Below are 18,106 nucleotides of genomic sequence, written 5' to 3' on the forward strand. Positions count from 1 at the left end.
CTAAGTGAGCTTGGAGGTCTGTGGGATGAGACAGTTTTGGCCTAAGGCGAAGCTAGGGAACCAAGCTAGGAGGGGTGGATGGTGAGAAACAGGCTTAGAGATAACGGGAATTAGCCTCCTTTGGGAATAAGCCCTTTTCCCAGCAAGGAAGAGGCTTCACGGATGCACACATCTGTCCTACTTTATAAATACTAATGGACTCCAAACCCTGTGGGGAAAAAAGTCCCTGCTCTATCGTGTGTGTGTGCGTGCGTGCGTGCGTGTGCGTGCATGCGTGTGTGTGCGTGCGTGTGTGTGTGTGTGTGTGCGTGTGTAGCGCTGCTTTTGAGTGTTCCCCACTGGATCTCTCACATACTGAGCAGCTCCCAGCCATGTGTGGAAGGGGTCCAGTGAGACAGGATTTTCTACACTAAATCCCCCAAACGTCCAGCCACAATCATCCCCCCAATGGGGGTCTAACCAGAGTCTAAAGATGACCGAAAGGGAGGCCCGACCGCGTGGCGGTGGGCGTGTTTGGTGCGAGCAGCGGCAGCGGCGGCGGCGGCGGCGGCGCCGCTAGCGGGGAGTCGGGACGCAGCAACCGGGCGAAGGGGCGGGAGGGCCGCGACGGAGCGGGCCGGCGGGGCCGGCGGAGGCCGGGTTCCGGAGACGGCCACGAGGAGCGAGGCCTAGGCTTTGGATCTCCCGTCGGCGGCGGGCGAGCAGGGGGCAGCCTTGACCCACCGGGCCTGCTGCCCCGCAGACGCGGCTGTACCCCGGGCTCCACCACAGACCCCTTTGTGTTTCTGCCCCCGCCCCGGAGGCGCCACGGCCGGCGGCGCTGAGTTACCTCATTGGCTCAGCCGAGGGCCTTATCGATTGGCTCCCGAACCGTTCAGCGAGGCCCTCCTCCTCTCGTTCCCATTGGTCGCGGGACCTGCTTCTCAGACCACTGAGCGCGGTGATTGGCCAGCAACTCGGAGTCCCTGGAAGCAGTTCCGGGAAACCCCGCGTGCTGCCGGGATCGCATCTCTGTCCATGACGGGGGGAGGGGGTGGCGCGCGCGCCATTTCTAGTCGTTTTCAAAGCGCCTCGCGCTGATTCTCACGGGCCTGGCCGCCGGCCCCTGCTCTTCCCGGGTGAGTCTCGCCCAGGCCCGTGGGGGGAGGGGCCGGGAGCCCCGATTCGACCCGACCCGGGACTCGCCACCCGGTCCCCAGTTTCGTTTTTTCCGCACCGAGGCCCCGGGGGTGGGGGTGGGGATGGGGATGGGTTGGGGGCGGCTTCTGTGTCGTCCCGCCGCACCGCTGAGGGCCTAGCCCCGCGAGGCGCGTCCTCGCCTTCGCTCCTTCTCCCTCGGCCCCTCCGACCTCCGGCCCGCCGGGCGCCCTCCCGCGGCTTGTCGCGGTCGGCAGTGTTTTTCCCGCCTCCGCCCGCCGCTCCACGCGGCCCGGCTGGCTGGCTGGCGGGCGGGCGGCCTAAGGCGCCCGAAGCCTCGTCGCCTCTCCCTGCCGGAGCCGCCTCGCTCCCTCCTCAGCCGCCCTCGCCACGAGCGGGATGTGCTGAGGGTCCGGGCGGGCGAGGAGGGGTGGGGTGGACGGAGAGCGGGATGCAAACCCCGGGCATCTTGAGCTGAGGAAAAACTTTTGTGGGAGCAGACGCCGCAGGCCGGTGTGTGGAGGGACCCTCTCCCCCCTCCCCATTCTGCATGTGCGAGTGGAGATTTGAAGGAAAAAATGACTTCTAGGGGCCGTGAACCTGAGGCTTCAAGCGGCGCCTCAAATACATAAATTCTAAGGATGTTTGAGGCGCGCCACATTGGAAAGGAGATTCTCTCTCTCAAGCGGCAGTAAGCATAGCGCCAACGTGAAAACTTAGAGCCTCTGTGTTCTTGAAAGGTCCATCCTTTCACGCTGTGTGAGATGTTGCCGTATTTAAGAGGCCAGATTTACGTCTCCTGAGTCAGCCGTAGGATGGGGGATTGACACATTAAACCCCGAGATAACCGTTAGTTTTCATTTCGTTGGTTCTTCTAACAACCCGTCTCTTAATGTGAAGAATGTGCACAGAGATGTTTAGGAAAAGTCAGGGAGGGGCTAGTGCTGACTTCCCAAATCTCCCAACAGCCCTTTTAAATCTTAGTGAAAATTTTTGCTTTTTGATAAAAAATGCTTAGATCAAATGGCTACAGTTACATTAGTATATTTGCTGCATCAGAATTTGGCTGTGTGGCATTTGTGTCGAATTGACCTAAGAGTTTTTTAGGTGTGGCCTCACGCGACCTAAAAAGTCTTTTTTTTTTTTCTTTTTTTTTTTAAATGAGCACATGGTATTTGGTTTGAAGAGAAAGGTTTTTCCGTGATCTGGAAGGTTTTCTTTTCTAGATTCTACTTAACTTTACATCTTTTGGTTGAAGTTTACAATTATTTTTGTTGAAAATTTCAACCATTTCTGGATCAACTTGCAATGGGCCTTTGCAATAAAATAGTAGTCATAAATATTTCTGTCTTGTCCTTACTATGCAACTTGTCTTTTTTGCTTTACATGTACTTTAAAAAACATACCACCTTAACAGATGTTCATTGACCTTTTCTGTTAAAAATTTGCTTGTTTTCTGTGACTGATAGTATTTCCAGATGCAATACTGTAAGGTTCTTGTGATAATGATGAGAGCGTTTGAGTTGTGATGATCTTATTATGGTCGTATTAGGGGGTCGGGGAGCATGGGGAAATAGAACTATATATTCACAAAGAGACTTTGGACTTTAGGATGCATCTTTATGGAAATAGGCTGTTATTAATCAGTAAACGTATTCATCTTACACTTTTAAGTCATTTTGTGTGGTCAGAAGTGTGCCAGTTTTGAGTGCTAACAGAAACATTTGAAAAAGTGTGCCAGTTCATCAGAATTTGAGGCTAGCCTTGAGAAACGTTTATCAATCCAGAGTTGAACCACAAAGTCTGTGCCTGTATAAACATTAGTGGGCTCTCAAGTCTTAATAATGATTTGTAATCATAAGAAGTCATGTATTATCTCATTTCAGAGAACCCTCTCAGCATTTTCCTCTTTTCCTACTCTCTATTACCTCCTTCCTCTCAATCTTCCTCCCTTTTTCTTGAACTTCAATAAAATATTAGTGGACTTTGAATTGAAAAAGTTGTTTTAAGTCAGAGAACTGCACCTGGTGCATTTGCATAGTCTTTGATAAGCAATCTGGAAGTGTAGTTATTTTAGGAGTTTTAGTGATTTTAGGAAACTTGTATTTTCTTTATAGATGACTAGGTATCTTGAGTTTTCATCAGTAAAAGTAGGTTTTTTTCTTGAGATCCACCTTCACGCCCTTTATTTCAGTATTTGTTGCAATGTCTGCTTCCTGATGCTTATTATCTTCATCACATTGTAATTTCACCACAGACAAACTTAGCCTTGAGGCAATATAGAGACTGGCTTTGTATGGTTTTATGATTTAATCTCTCTCTTTAGGGAGTTGGTTCATTTCAACATTACATACAGGTTGAATATGCAAAATGATTTGGGTAGGTTAATCTGAGACAGCTGACCTTCCTAGAGAAGTAGTTTGTTGAAATTATTTGGAAGTAATTAGTTGTCCATTCTTTATTATGTTTTTGCAGCTTTATTTTACTGATGTGTAAAGTTCAATATGTACTCAAGATTTTTTTAAAATATGAAGCAACCTCATTTATAGCTCACTTTTTATTTTATGTGGACTTAAACAATTTGTTAGCTTTTAAACTTGGTCATTTTTTCTTTTAAATCTGTGAATGGGAATAGCAAATTAATTTTAGAAGAAAAAATAATGTCAAGTTGTGTGTTTTTTTATTTGTTTTATGTGAGGCAGAGAAACCAAACCACCAGTGTGTTGAATCAGAGATATCAGGGAATTTATTTCACACTTATCTTGGATTTGAAGTAGAGCTAGGAAAATCTGAATGTTCTTAAACCTTGCTAAAGTGGTGTGTGGGTGTTCATTATGTTTTTAAACCAAACTTTAAAAAATGGTATAAGAATTGAGTGCTGAGGGGCTTTTTAGGATTTTCCGGTGATTTGTCGATATACTCGTCAGGACACAACAGCTGCTTTTGTTAATCAGTGATTCTACCGAAGTAAATTTAAGCCTTTATTTAACCTAGTGTACATGAAGTTCCTTAAAGAGCTCATGCTTCCATGTACATTTTCTATGGTTTTACAGGATTGTTATTGCAAATTTAGGTCAGATACATCACAAAAGGCATAAAATATTATTTTGATAGAGGTTATTAGCAGCATGTATACAAATTAGTTTAGATAAATCATGCATTGTCCTACAAACTAGTTATTTTTGGCTTAATGTAATATAGCTCCTGAATTTTTTCCAGCAGCATAATAAAATGGCTAATCAGGTGAATGGTAATGCGGTACAGTTAAAAGAAGAGGAAGAACCAATGGATACTTCCAGTGTAACTCACACAGAACACTACAAGACACTGATAGAGGCAGGCCTCCCTCAGAAGGTGGCAGAAAGACTTGATGAAATATTTCAGACAGGTATAATATGCATTTCTTGTTTCTGACTGGTTATGAAAGTGAGGGCAAACCACTTTGAATTTTATAGATTTTGTTAAGGTTAAATAATACTTATTGTTTCTGATCTATGTAGAGCTGAATGTTTGTTACTTTCCCTTCATTGAGGGCATATTGGGTTTGACTTTGATATTCTTATTTCATTATATTGAAGCCTTCTTAGTGTTGAATATGCAGTTTTAGTTGTTTCAGAACAGTGCATCAATTTGTCTTAGATTACTCCACCAATTAAAATGTATGTTTCAGCATATCAAATTTTTACTTTTCCCCCTTAATTTAAATCAGTCATCATTTTGCTTTTACTTTTCTACTTTTAGCTTTTTAAAGTGATTGTTAAATCAGCTTAGGTCTGATTAGGTGGCATAATAAGAGGATTTGTTAGACTGTATTGTCTGAAATGATAATAAATGTCAGATTCCTTGAGAGTTTGTGCTTGTCTAGTTTCTATTAAATAGAAACACACATCTCTCAGTAATATGGAAGTGTTTGGTTTGTAATAGCTGCTTTTTTAAATCTAGAAGTCCTATGGTTAAGTACTTAAGCAATTTTGAACGTCTTAATATGGTTGGTTGTAAGTGGTTTGAACTTCTAAAGAGGGAGAGAAATATTTACTCTTAGAGAGTGTTGTTCAAAATAAACGTATCTTCCCCCTTTGGGGCCATGAATGGAAACTTCCTTCCTCAGTGTTTAGTGTGCCTATCCAGATTTTGGGAGAGAGAATTGAATTGTCTCACAAATGTGTCTTAAGTACCAGAGTAACATGTAGTGGGTTTGTTTTTGTGTTTTTTTGTCCTTAAAATTTACTTTAAATATGAAAAGTTAAGGATAATTTCAGACATTAAAATGACATCTAAAAATTACTCCTGAGTGATGGTCCCATTTGAAAATCAGTCCTCAGGAACTTTATGTGACGTTCTGCCATAGAGTATTGGCAGTGGTCTGCTTACAGATGCTCTCTTGCAGAGTGTTTTGTTATTGATAAATGGCTGATTGTTTTAAGTGTAGGGTTGGATTGATAGAATGGATTGCTGGGTGTCCTGAGGTGTGGCTCTGGGTGATAATAATGGAATATTCAAGTAAAGAAACTCCAATTATTTAGAGTTGCTCATTTTGAGCTTTTAAAATAAATCCTTGCAACATTTTTTTAAAGGTACCTTTGCAAGTGGCATTACATTTATTTAAAATATATTTGCTGTATGGAATAAAGTTCTTTTTGGTTTTTCCAAATGGAGTCACTTCTGGTGTTAGTTCATATGGATTTAGGGTTTTAATCTGCCAGATATTTCCATTTTATGTAGGATCAATTCTGAAATATAGTCCTTATATATACATGGAGAGGAAATATAACACTTAACAGACTTAAGTGATTATATTTGAAACTTAGTGGATGTTCTGTGTGCAGTTAAATATACTACATAAACAGAATGCAGTGTATATTTTCTGTATAGTTTACTTGTAAGTCCATAATAAAGTCCTTAATGCCTTTTGAAAAAGAATTGTCATTGTTGACAGTGTTGTGAATGCCACAGCATCTTTTAAATCTCAGCTTGACACTTGAGAAGAAGAAAAATGCCTTAAAATATGACTTTCAGATTTGACTGATCAAGCTGCACTTGCATTTGTAGAAGAGTTTAAAATTATGCCTTTCCACATTCTGACTGCAGCAAAGTGGATGCTTTGATAAACAAATGTGTTTCATTTTATCTTTGGTGCTGAGGAGGGAAAGCTTTTGATACTTTTTGGAGAGCAGAACAAATTATTTAAAAGTGGTTCTTTCTTACCCCACCCCCCCCATCCCCAAACCCCGCCTCTTATGTGGTTAGCAACAACTACAACAGTCCCTATAGTAAGTTGAAGATTGATCCTTGTGAAATACAGTATGTTGTTACCACTCTTAACATAAAACAGAATTTATTATATTAATGCTTAATCTGTAGTATGGGTGTACATCAGATTTAACTTAAACCTATGAGCAGTGGGAAATGGGGTTAAGATTTTTATGTTTTTTTATGGGATACAGTTACACCCCCATATGAAAAGCAAAGGATAATTTCAGACATAACATGATTAAAATTCATGTTTGTAGTTATTTTATTTTTTATTTTTAATTTTTAAATTTGAACTCTTGACCTTTATATAGTATTTTAATAGCTGCCCATATGCATATAGTTAAATGAAAAATGTAGTGTGTTAGTGATAGTACTGAATGTAACTGTTCTTGATTAAACATTTATAGTAAAGTTTAGAGTATCTCTTTTGTTGCAATAATGTTACCCCCTTTTAATTTAATTTGTAGGATTGGTAGCTTATGTGGATCTTGATGAAAGAGCAATTGATGCTCTCAGGGAATTTAATGAAGAAGGAGCTCTGTCTGTACTACAACAGTTCAAGGAAAGCGACTTATCACATGTTCAGGTAAGGCTATTACTCAGAAATGTCTTTGAATAACTAATGACCTGAAATTATCATACTATTACTTTTTTCCTGTGGAGTTGTGTTTGTTTTTTTTGTTTGTTTGTAATTACCTTTGCTTTTATTTTATTTTTTTAATTGATTTCAGAGAAGAAGGGAGAGTAAGGGAGAGAGAGATAGAAACATCAGTGATTTGATTGATCAGCTGCCGTCTTCACACTCCACAGTGGGGATGGAGCCTACAAACCAGCCGTGTCCCCTGACCCAGAATCGAATCATGACCTCCTGGTTCATAGGTCTATACTCAACCACTAAGCCATGCTTCTTTTTTAAAAAAATATTTTCTTTTATTATATAGTTTTTTCGGCTAAGCCATGCTGCTTTTAAAAAATGAGTTTAAGGGGGGGGAAATCTGCTTATGGCAAAGAGTTTTCAGAAACAGGATAAAGTGAAAAAGTGTCCGTATTTGTAGTAAGTTACTTTCAAAACTTAAAATCAAAGTTTGCTAATTGTTACTAGTTTTTTATTGTTTACAGTGCTTAGATTTTAAACATTTTGGATAATTTGATCCTGTTTTTTTTCTTTTTAAAATATATTTTTATTGATTTTACATTGAGAGGGATAGAGAGTTAGAAATGTCGAGAGAGAAACATCGACCAGCTGCCTCTTGCATCCCCCCCCCCCCCCCCCCCCCCGGGGATGTACCCGCAACCAAGGTACATGCCCTTGACCGGAATCGAACCCGGGACCTTTCAGTCCGCAGTCCAACGCTCTATCCACTGAGCCAAACCGGTTTCTGCCTTTTTAAAAATCTTTATTGTTCAAATTATTACAATTGTTCCTCTTTTTTACTCCCATAGCTCCCCTCCATCCAGTTCCCACCCCACTCTCTGCCCTGACCCCTCCCCACTGTCCTTATCCATAGGTGTACGATTTTTGTCCAGTCTCTTCCCACTCTCCCATACCACTTTCTCCCCGAAAATTGTCAGTCCACTCCCTTTCTATGCCCCTGATTCTATTATATTCACCAGTTTATTTCTTTCATCAGATTTTTTTATCCACTTGATTTTTAGATTCACTTGTTGATATGTATTTGTTGTCCATAATTTTTATCTTTACCTTTTTCTTCTTCCTCTTCTTAAAGAATACCTTTCAGCATTTCATATAATACTGGCTTGGTGCTGATGAACTCCTTTAGCTTTTGCTTATCTGTGAAGCTATTTATGTGACCTTCAATTCTGAATGATAGCTTTGCTGGGTAGAGTAATCTTGGTTGTAGGTTCTTACTATTTATTGCTATTTTTGCCACTCCCGTCTGGCCTTTATAGTTTATGTTGAGATATCAGATGTCAATTATATGGGTGCTTCCTTGTAGGTAATTAATTGTTTTTCTCTTGCTGCTTTTAATATTCTCTCTTTGTCTTTTGCTCTTGGCGTTTTATTTATTTATTTATTTATTTATTTAAATATATTTTATTGATTTTTACAGAGAGGAAGGGAGAGGGATAGTTAGAAACCCTGATCAGCTGCCTCCTGCACACCCCCTACTGGGATTGTGCCTGCAACCAGGTACATGCCCTCGACCAGAATCGAACCTGGTACCCTTCAGCCTGCAGACTGATGCTCTATCCACTGAGCCAAACTGGTTAGGGCTGCTCTTGGCATTTTAATTATGATGTGTCTTGATGTGGTCCTCTTTGAATTCCTTTTGTTTGGGGTTCTCAGCGCTTCCTGGACTTGTAAGTCTATTTCTTTCACCAGGTGGGGGAAGTTTTCTGTCATTATTTCTTCAAATAGGTTTTCAGTATCTTTCTCTCTCTCTTCTTATGGCACCCCCATAATTCAGATGTTGGTAAGCTTGAAGTTGTCCCAGAGGCTCCTTACACTATCTTCATATTTTTGGATTCTTTTTTCTTTTTACTTTTCTGGTTGGGTGTTTTTTATTTCTTTGTATTTCAAATCTTTGACTTGATTCATGCGATCCTCTAGTCTGCTGTTGGATCTCTGTATATTATTCTTTATTTCAGTCAGTGTATGCTTAATTTCTAGTTGGTCCTTTTTCATCTCCTCGAGGGTCTCACTAAATTTATCAGCCTTTTCTAGAAAATTCTTGAAAAACCTTATAACCATGTTTTGAACTCTATATCCAGTTGTTTGGTTTCTTCCATTTCTTTCATTTGTGACCTGTTTCTTTGTCTCCGAATATTAGCTGCTTCCCTGAGTTGATAGAGTGGCTTTGTGTGCTAGGTGTCCTAGAGGGTCCGGTGGCTCAGTTACCTGAAGTGGACACTCTTTGTGCACCCTTTTGGGGCTGTGTGCACAGTCTTATTGTAGTTAAGCTTTGATTGTTGTTGGTATCACCGGGAGGAATTGACCGCCAGGCCAATTGTCTGTGAGTATCAGCTGTGTCTATGCTGGGAGAACTTATATGCTGGAGACGCTTTTATGAGACAAGACTTGCAAAAGCATCTGTGCTCAGCTTTGATGGGGCGGAATCTCAGGGCAGAGCAGATAGCAGTGTCTTCCAGTCACCCCTGCCCTAAGAGGCCCATTGGTCTCAGTGTCCCTTGGTAATCGCTGCAAGCACCTCTGAGAGAAAGCCGCTGCCAGACAGTCCAGTTTCTCCCCTTATGAGTTTGGGTCCCTATAGTCTCACCAGGAACTGGAGTTCAGAATAGTCGGGAGCTTTTGTCTCCCTCCTGATTGAGAAAGCCAGCCATGTACTCAGTTGCCAGCTCCCTATGCATTTGTGTCTCAGTGTGAGTCCTGAGTCTCACTGTGCTTTTCTCTTTCCTTACATTCTGGTCCCCATAGTACTTCATGGAACTGGAGGTCAGAGCCATCTAGAGCTTTTGTCTCCCTCCCAGTTGAGAAAGCCCAATTGAGAAAGCTAGCTGCGCACTCAGTTGCCAGTCCTCTCCACGCATGCGCGTCTCCATACCTCTGCCTTCTGCAGCTCTTTTGAGTCTCTGTGCTTTTCCCTCTCTTTCTAGTTGTAAAATTTCCATTCAGCCAGTCTTCCTGTGGTTCTGGATGATGTCTGTTTTGTCTTTTAGTTGTAGTTTTGAAATTGTTGTGCGAGGCAGTAGTTTAGGTGTTTATCTATGCCGCCGTCTTGGTTTCTCCCTGTTTTATTTTCTTGAAGGGAAATAATGAAGATGGGAGAAATAGTTTTCGAACATGTGGCAAAGATAGTTCAGATGCATTTAAATATCAACAAGTGAAAGACTGTCTTGCTGCTTTCTGCACCATTCGCGGGCACATAGTTATCACTCAGCAAATACTTATTGAGTGAATAAATGAATAAATATTTTGTTTAAATTCTGGTCTTCTGAAATTAAATTTCATATGTATTTGACCCTTCAATGATTCCTAGTAATTCTTTTTCATTTAATTACTTGCCTGTTCTAGAACAAAAGTGCATTTTTATGTGGAGTTATGAAGACCTACAGGCAAAGGGAGAAACAAGGAAGCAAGGTGCAAGAGTCTACAAAGGGACCTGATGAAGCGAAGATTAAGGTAAACATGACTTGGTTATGAAATCAAATTAAAGATGAGATTGAATACTTTAAAAAAGATATGTTTTTCATTGATTTCAGAGAGGAAGGGAGAGGGAGAGAGAGAGAGAAATATCAGTGATGAGAGAGAATCATCCATCAGCTGCCTCCTGCAAGCCCCCTATTGGGGATTGAGCATGCAACACAGACATGTGCTGTGATTGGGAATCAAACTGTGACCTCCTGATTCATAGGTCAGTGCTCAACCACTGAACCTTTCTGGTTGACATTACTATTCCACTTTTTAAAAATATTAGTGTTTAGAAATGAAATAATTTAGGGAAAATTACATAAGAATTTTGGAGGCAAAGATTTAATTGTATGTTTAGTGAAAAACCCTGATTCAAGACTCTCCCTCCTCATTCCTTGTTCTTTGGGCTATGAGTGATATATATTTATTGATGCTTCCTAATAACAGTTTTTTGGATTGATACAGTCATGTTTTTGGTTCATTTTATTTCCAAGTACTTTGTTTGTTTCTTTTTTAAAAATATATCTTTATTCATTTCAGAGAGGAAGGGAGAAGGAAAGAGATAAAAACATCAATGATGAGAGAGAATCACCTATTGGCTGCCTCCTGCACGCCCCCTACTGGGGATCAAGACCACAACCTGAGCATGTGCTATTGACCAGAATTGAACCCGGGATCCTTCAGTCAGCAGACCGATTCTCTATCCACTGAGGCAAACCAGCTAGGGCCACTTTGTTTCTTTCCTCTTGGTAAAAGTGTTTTTATAATTGCTTTTCTCATTTTTGAGTTTTATTTACCTCAGCTTACTTATAAACTGGGAAATAGTAATCATGCCTACCTCACAGAGTTGTGAGAATTAAAGGAATTAAGATATTGAAACTGCTTAGAATAATACCTGGAATGTAGCAAAAACATAACTATGAGCCATTTTTTAAAATATATTTTTATTGATTTCAGAGAGGAGGGGAGAGGGGGAGAGAAATAGAAACATCGATGAGCAAGAATTATTGAACGACTGCCTCTTGCTCGCCCCCTAATGGGAATCAAGCCCGCAATCTGGGCATGTGTCCTGGACCGGAGTCTGCAGGCCAGTGCTCTATCCACTGAGCCAAACTTGTTAGGGCTATGAGCTGTAATTACTATTATTTTATACAGATAAACTGCTATGAAAGGTAAATATAGGGCATTTAGTGAAAACCAGTGAACCTTAATCAAATGGATATTGGTGTTTAGTTATTTAATGTTGAAGTTGTTTGTATAGTTTTATGTAGGTAGGAAATATTAATTGTAGTTTCTGCCATATAATTAGCTTACATAAGCGCTCCTTTGTACCTATTTTCCCTCATCTGTAAAAGGGCATAACCCCATTCTTTAAAAAAATATATATATATATATATATATATATATATATATATATATATATATTATTGCAGAGAGAAGAAGGGTGAGGGAGAGAGAGAAAATATCAAGAATCATTGATCGGCTGCCTCCTGCACACCCCTACTGGGGATTGAACTGGCATCCTTGGCATGAGCCCCAACCTGGATTTGAACTAGCACCTCTTGGTATCTTAACCTGCTAAGCAACACCAGCCAGGCTTAATATTTTTAAAATAATTATGTGAAAACTAGAGGCCTGGTGCCTAGATTGTGCACCTGTAGGGTCCCTTGGCCTGGCCTGTGGGGATCAGGCCGAAATTGCCCAGTGCATGGATTTGTCCAGGGCGTGTCTGGCCCATCTTGCCCAGTCCCTGTCAGCTTGACCCCAGCAACAAGCTGAACTACTGGTTGGAGCATCTGCCCCTTGGTGGTCAGTGTATGTCATAGCTACTGGTTGGATGGTCACTTAAGCTTTTATATGTAATTGTGTGTGTGTGTTTTAACTTACTACAGTTCATTGAATAAGCCTGTATTATTTCCCTAAAGCTATTTGGTCTTGTTACAGTGTGTGTGTGTGTGTGTGTGTGTGTATAATGTGTATATTACATTATGCTCCAAATACCACCATGTGTAAATATGTAATGTGTATATTATGCATGTATTATGTAATATATGTATTTCTATGTTTAAAAGTAGAGCAGCTCTATTTGAGTCAAAGTAAAAGAATGGAAACTGGTCTAAGGAAACTGGTATCCTAGGTTTTTTCCAAAGATATTTTTGAAAATCACTGAACTTGGTGATGTCTAATATCTCTTATTGCCCTGACATTGTATAATTTTAAAAACCTGAAGTGTAAAACTTCTTTCTAGATAGATTGCATTTTCCCCCTCTTATTATTGTGTCCTATTTCTCATTCTGTAGGCCTTTCGTATAAGCACAACCTTTAGGGCATGGACATTCTTTTCTTTCCTATGATTCCCCTTAAATACCTAATGTGAGGAAGGTTGGGAATTAGGAAACATGATGTTTCCTTTGTTTTTTGAAACCTAAGTATATTCATTTGGTAATTGTCAAATATTTTGAATCTATGCTATATGAGAAATTGTTTGGTTCTTTTGTTTTTTTTGTTCAGTGAAATTTATTGATGGTTACCTAAGCCCCTCCCCTTCTTCAGGGGGTCTGGGATGGAAGCGGTGGTCAGGAGATTCTCAGTGTGTTGGGGGATCGATCTGGGGCAAGGATTCCCAGCAGCTGAGGGCCTCTCTTCTTCTTGCTGGGGCTGGTAGTCCAGGGGCTCTTATTCCTTGGAGGCCATGTGGACCATAAGGTCCATCACCCTGGAGAAACTGTCTGTTTTTTAAAGAGCTTATAGTATAACAGGAATACAAAATAAAAGACCAAATAAAACAGGTTCAATTATTTGCATGAAGAGTATGAAGATGTCAGAAATAGTAAATGGGATAAGCTGCATGAGAGGTAGGGCTTTTGATTTTCAATATATATGTATTTATTGATTTTTGGAGAGGAAGAGAGATGGAAACATCAATGATGAGAGAGAATCGTCATTTGACTGCCTCCTGCACGCCCCTTACTGGGAATTGAGTCTGCAACCCTGTCATGTGCCCTGATGGGGAATCGAATGGTGAGCTCCTGGTTCCTAGGATGGCACTCATCCACTGAGCGACATCAGTCAGGCAGGGCTTTTGATTTTTTAAGGATGAAGAACACGTTATTTGAAAAGAATCACTGGTGGATATAAGTATAGTATATAAAGGGAACAAGTACATAAGGAAAGAAGTCTAATTGAATTAGAGGGGTGCACAGTGAGAAATACTGTGGTATGAAGTATGAATTGGTAGCCTCAGGTCAGCTTACATAGATATTTTACTGATTTTTTACAGAGAAGAAGGGAGAGGGACAAAGATTTAGAAACATCGATGAGAGAAACATTGATCAGTTGCCTCCTGCACACCCCCTACTGGGAATGTGCCCGCAACCAAGGTACATGCCCTTGACCGGAATTGAACCTGGGACCTTTCACTCCGCAGGCCGACGCTTTATCCATTGAGCTAAACCAGTTTCGGCTTTTTTTTTATTTTTTATATATAGACTTTTTAATAACCCTTGCCCCTATTTTTTTCTTTTAAATATATTTCTTTATTGATTTCAGAGAGGAAGGGAAAAGGAAAGAGAGATAGAAATATCAATGATGAGAGAGAACCATTGATTGGCTGCCTCCTGCATGCCTCCCTCCAAACCCCCCCACTGGGGATCAAGCCTGCAACCCATTTCAAATACTCTAAAAGTATTTGAATAATTTATTAGGAAACTATTTTGAGTGCTCTTGGCGAGAATCGTACCTGGGACCCCTCAGTCTGCAGGCTGACGCTTTATCCATTGAGCCATGCTGGCTAAGGCAATCATTGCCCCTATTTCTATTCTCATAACAAAAAAGTGTCGAGTCCTTAGAGACTTAATTTGCCTAAAACTTTGCATTAAATGTATGTAAAGGAGAAGTAAAATAAAACGGGAGCAGCATGTGTGAGGAACCAGTGTGAATTTAGTCTTTTTTACCTAATTATAAAATACATAGTCTTAACAGGTTGGAGTACCTTTTGGAAAATATTAATATACTGATTTGTGTGTGATATTTAATATTCAAGTATAAACATGTATAATTACCTTTAGGCTTTGCTTGAGAGGACTGGTTATACTCTGGATGTAACCACAGGACAGAGGAAGTATGGTGGTCCTCCACCAGACAGTGTGTACTCTGGCATGCAACCTGGAATTGGAACAGAAGTAAGTGTTCTTCAGCTTTTTGCCGAAATCTTTACCATTTATAGATTATTCTGTCTATTGTGCACGTAGGAAAAACATTTGATTCTTTTTAAGGTTAGTTATTTTTTTGGATATACATCTGTTTTTTGCTGCCAAGCAAAAATAATTGTAAAAAAAATAGATACCCAAATACTTTGTAAATTCTTGGATCTGTGTGATGGAGGGAAAAGAGGTCAAGAAGGATCCTGGGACCCTTGAGTCCGCAGGCCAATGCTCTATCCACTGAGCCAAACTGGCTAGGGCTTAGTGTATTTCTTAGGAATAAAATTCTTAGGAATAAAAATTAAGTCTATATAATACTGTTATGTTCTTCACAATGTACAGTACAGTCTGGTATAAATCTAATTAGTTGTATGTATTTCATAATTAAAGAAATGAACTTTTTTGGCCATTAGATTGGTTTCATTCATGGAGATTTGTTTTATCTTCGCTTTTACATAGATAAGGATTTTACTAGTACTCTAAGATTTCTCTCAAAGTATTTGAATAATTTATTAGGAAACTATTTTGAGTATCCAGTTACAAACAAATAATTGGTGTGCTAGTTCTAAAACATGTATCATTCTCTTATATAGGAGAAGTGCATTTTCCTTTGTTAGATATCATTACATACAGCAGATATTGTAGCAGAATCCCTATATGAGATCATCAGCCTAAACCCCTCCTGTCAAGTGTAAAAAGTATAAGATCCCAATGTAAAATTTTGGATTCTCCCCATAAATTTAGATTTCATGAGATTTGACCTACTTGTTAAAAATTAAAGTTTTGGAAAATTAGAGAGAAAAAAAAAAAGGTGTGTTGTTTTCTTTTTCAACTGGAGTTGACAGTCAATATTTTATATTAATTTTAGGTGTATAGCAAGAAAAATAGATTTTTTATTTTAAAAAAAATATATTTTATTGATTTTTTTACAGAGAGGAAGAGAGAGGGATAGAGAGTTAGAAACATCGATGAGAGAGAATCATTGATCAGCTGCCTCTTGCACACCCCCTACTGGGGATGTACCCGCAACCAAGGAATATGCCCTTGACCAGAATCGAACCTGGGACCTTTCAGTCCGCAGATTGATGCTCTATCCATTGAGCCAAACTGGTTTCGGCGAAAAATAGATTTTTGATATAGATTTAATACATTGGTTTCAATTGACTTTTTTTTTTTTTTTTTTTTAATCCTCACCCAATGATATTTTTTTCCATTGGTCTTTTGAAAGAGAGTGAAAAAGGTAGAGGAGGGAGGAAGAGAGAGAGAGAGAAGCATTGATAATGAGCTCACATAGATTGGTTACCTCCCTGACTGGGCCGAGATGGAACTTGCAACTGGGAGGGAACCTGAAACCTCGACCTTTCCTGGGAATCAAACCCTCGACCCTTTAGTCCTCAGCCAATGCTCTAACCATAGAGTAACCATGGCCAGGGCTAGTTGGTGTCATTTTTGATGCTGTGAGGGTTTAGTGTTCTTGTTCTTTTATGTTTCATTAGTCATTAAAATATTTTTAGCTCTTGATTGAGGAAGTTGAAATTAAGGTCAGTGCCTAAGATTTGACAATATTAAAATTAAGTTATTCGAAGACTGTGAGGTTTTAACTTTGGATAAAATCTGTAAATTAATACTATAAATGAGCACTCATTAACAGAAGTTGTTACTAAGCATTTCCTGCATTGAGAAATATACAAGAATGATAGGTATTAATTTCATAATGTATTTCTTAGTGTGCCTTGACTCTCAGATCTAGTTTGGTTGTATCTTTATATTCTAAAGCTGGTATTATAAAACTTTTGAGAAGCAAGTTCTGTTTTAATTTGTTTCCATTGATAAAAATGTAATATCCATGGAGATCACGGCTGTCTGTAATAATAAAAGCATAATATGCTAATTAGACGTCCTTCCGAATGAAGCCACGGGGGCCGAGGCAGAGGCAGCTGCGGTGTGGGCGGCGGGAACCAAGCCCCTTGCAGGGATTTTATGCATCATGCCTCTAGTATATAATAAACTCCTATTTGTTTAAACTGCATAGCACTGATGTTCTATTTAGGAATTCAGAGGAAATAGCAGATTAGATATAATTCTTTGATTTCTTACTAATGGAAATGTTACAGAACGAGTGACAGAGACCTAAAAATATATGACTTTGTAGCACGTGAATTGAATTATATATGAAGAAAAGCTGCTGTGTTTGCAAAATAGCAAATAGGAACTGGATAATGAATGAACCCCAGTAGATACTCAAAAGACTTTGTTGAGTTGCCTGTTTGCTTCTGTTGATTGCTTCCGGAGCCTCAAAGGACTTCCTCTATTACTGTTGAAGTATTTGATGGATAGATAATAGAAAGCCAAAGTTTTTTCCAAGCCTTGATGCCAAAGTGAGTAAAGGAATAATTGTTATGGTATTTGTCAGATTCTATTGGTTCTGAATTGGGATGGAGGATAACTTAGACACAACTGAGTGATTATTCTGAACAGTTCGTAGGGAGTCCAAGTGGCCCAGGGATCAACCATTTAATAAAAGGAAAACATTTCTATTTCATTTTAGATAATTAAAAATTAGAGCTTAAAAAGCTTTAAAAGATGTGATACTTAATTTATTGTGTTTTGTAAAAATCTTCACTCAAGAGCCCTAGCCGGTTTGGCTCAGTGATAAGAGTTTCTGCCTGAGGACCAAAAGGGCTGGGCTTTGATTCTGGTCAAGGGCACTTATCTTGATTACAGACTCCTCCCAGGCCTGTGCCCTGTTAGGACTCATGTGGGAGGCAACCAATTGATGTGTTTCTTTCACATCATTGTTTCTCTCTGTCTTTCTCTAAAAATCAATGGGAAAATATACTTGGGTGAGGATTAAAAAAAAAAAATAATAATAATAATAAATCCTCACCCAAGGATAGGTTTTTATTGATTTTTAAAAAATATTTATTATTTTGTTTTTTTAATTTAAATATATTCTTAAATATATTTTATTGATTTTTTACAGAGAGGAAGGGAGAGGGATAGAGAATTAGAAACATCAATGAGAGAGAAACATCAATCAGTTGCCTCCTGCACACCCCCTACTGGGGATGTACCTGCAACCAAAGTACATACCCTTGACCGGATTCGATCCTGGGACCCTTCAGTCCGCAGGCTGATGCTCTATCCACCAAGTCAAACTGGCTAGGGCTAAAAATATTTTTAATTGATTTTTTTACAGAGAGGAGGGGAGAAGGAAACATCCGTTAGCTGCCCCCTGCACACTCCCTATTGGGGATGTGCCCACAACCAAGGTACATGTCCTTGACTGGAACTGAACCTGGGACCCTTCAGCCCCCAGACTGACACTCGATCCATTGAGCCAAATTTGTTTGGTCTATTATTATTGTCTTAAATATATATTTTTATTTTTTATTTAAAAAAT

General features: G+C 39.7%; 1 protein-coding gene across 3 annotated transcripts in view; it reads left to right on the forward strand.

The window, feature by feature from the left end:
- Positions 1 to 968: 968 nt before the first annotated feature.
- Positions 969 to 18,106, forward strand: part of HNRNPR (heterogeneous nuclear ribonucleoprotein R) — a 39,016-nt gene continuing 21,878 nt past the window's right edge. Inside the window, exons 1-5 of one of the 3 annotated variants that reach the window (XM_084874951.1) lie at positions 969 to 1,118; positions 4,357 to 4,525; positions 6,858 to 6,976; positions 10,385 to 10,492; positions 14,569 to 14,682. In XM_084874951.1, coding sequence (XP_084731077.1) covers positions 4,369 to 4,525; positions 6,858 to 6,976; positions 10,385 to 10,492; positions 14,569 to 14,682 — 498 coding nt within the window. In that variant the 5' untranslated portion in view covers positions 969 to 1,118; positions 4,357 to 4,368. The remainder of the gene's footprint in view (positions 1,119 to 4,356; positions 4,526 to 6,857; positions 6,977 to 10,384; positions 10,493 to 14,568; positions 14,683 to 18,106) is intronic. The other 2 variants (XM_084874950.1, XM_084874952.1) reach the window with 2 other exon arrangements.

This window comes from Pipistrellus hanaki, assembly GCF_964339955.1.
Source record: "Pipistrellus hanaki genome assembly, chromosome: 2".
NCBI lineage: Eukaryota > Metazoa > Chordata > Mammalia > Chiroptera > Vespertilionidae > Pipistrellus > Pipistrellus hanaki.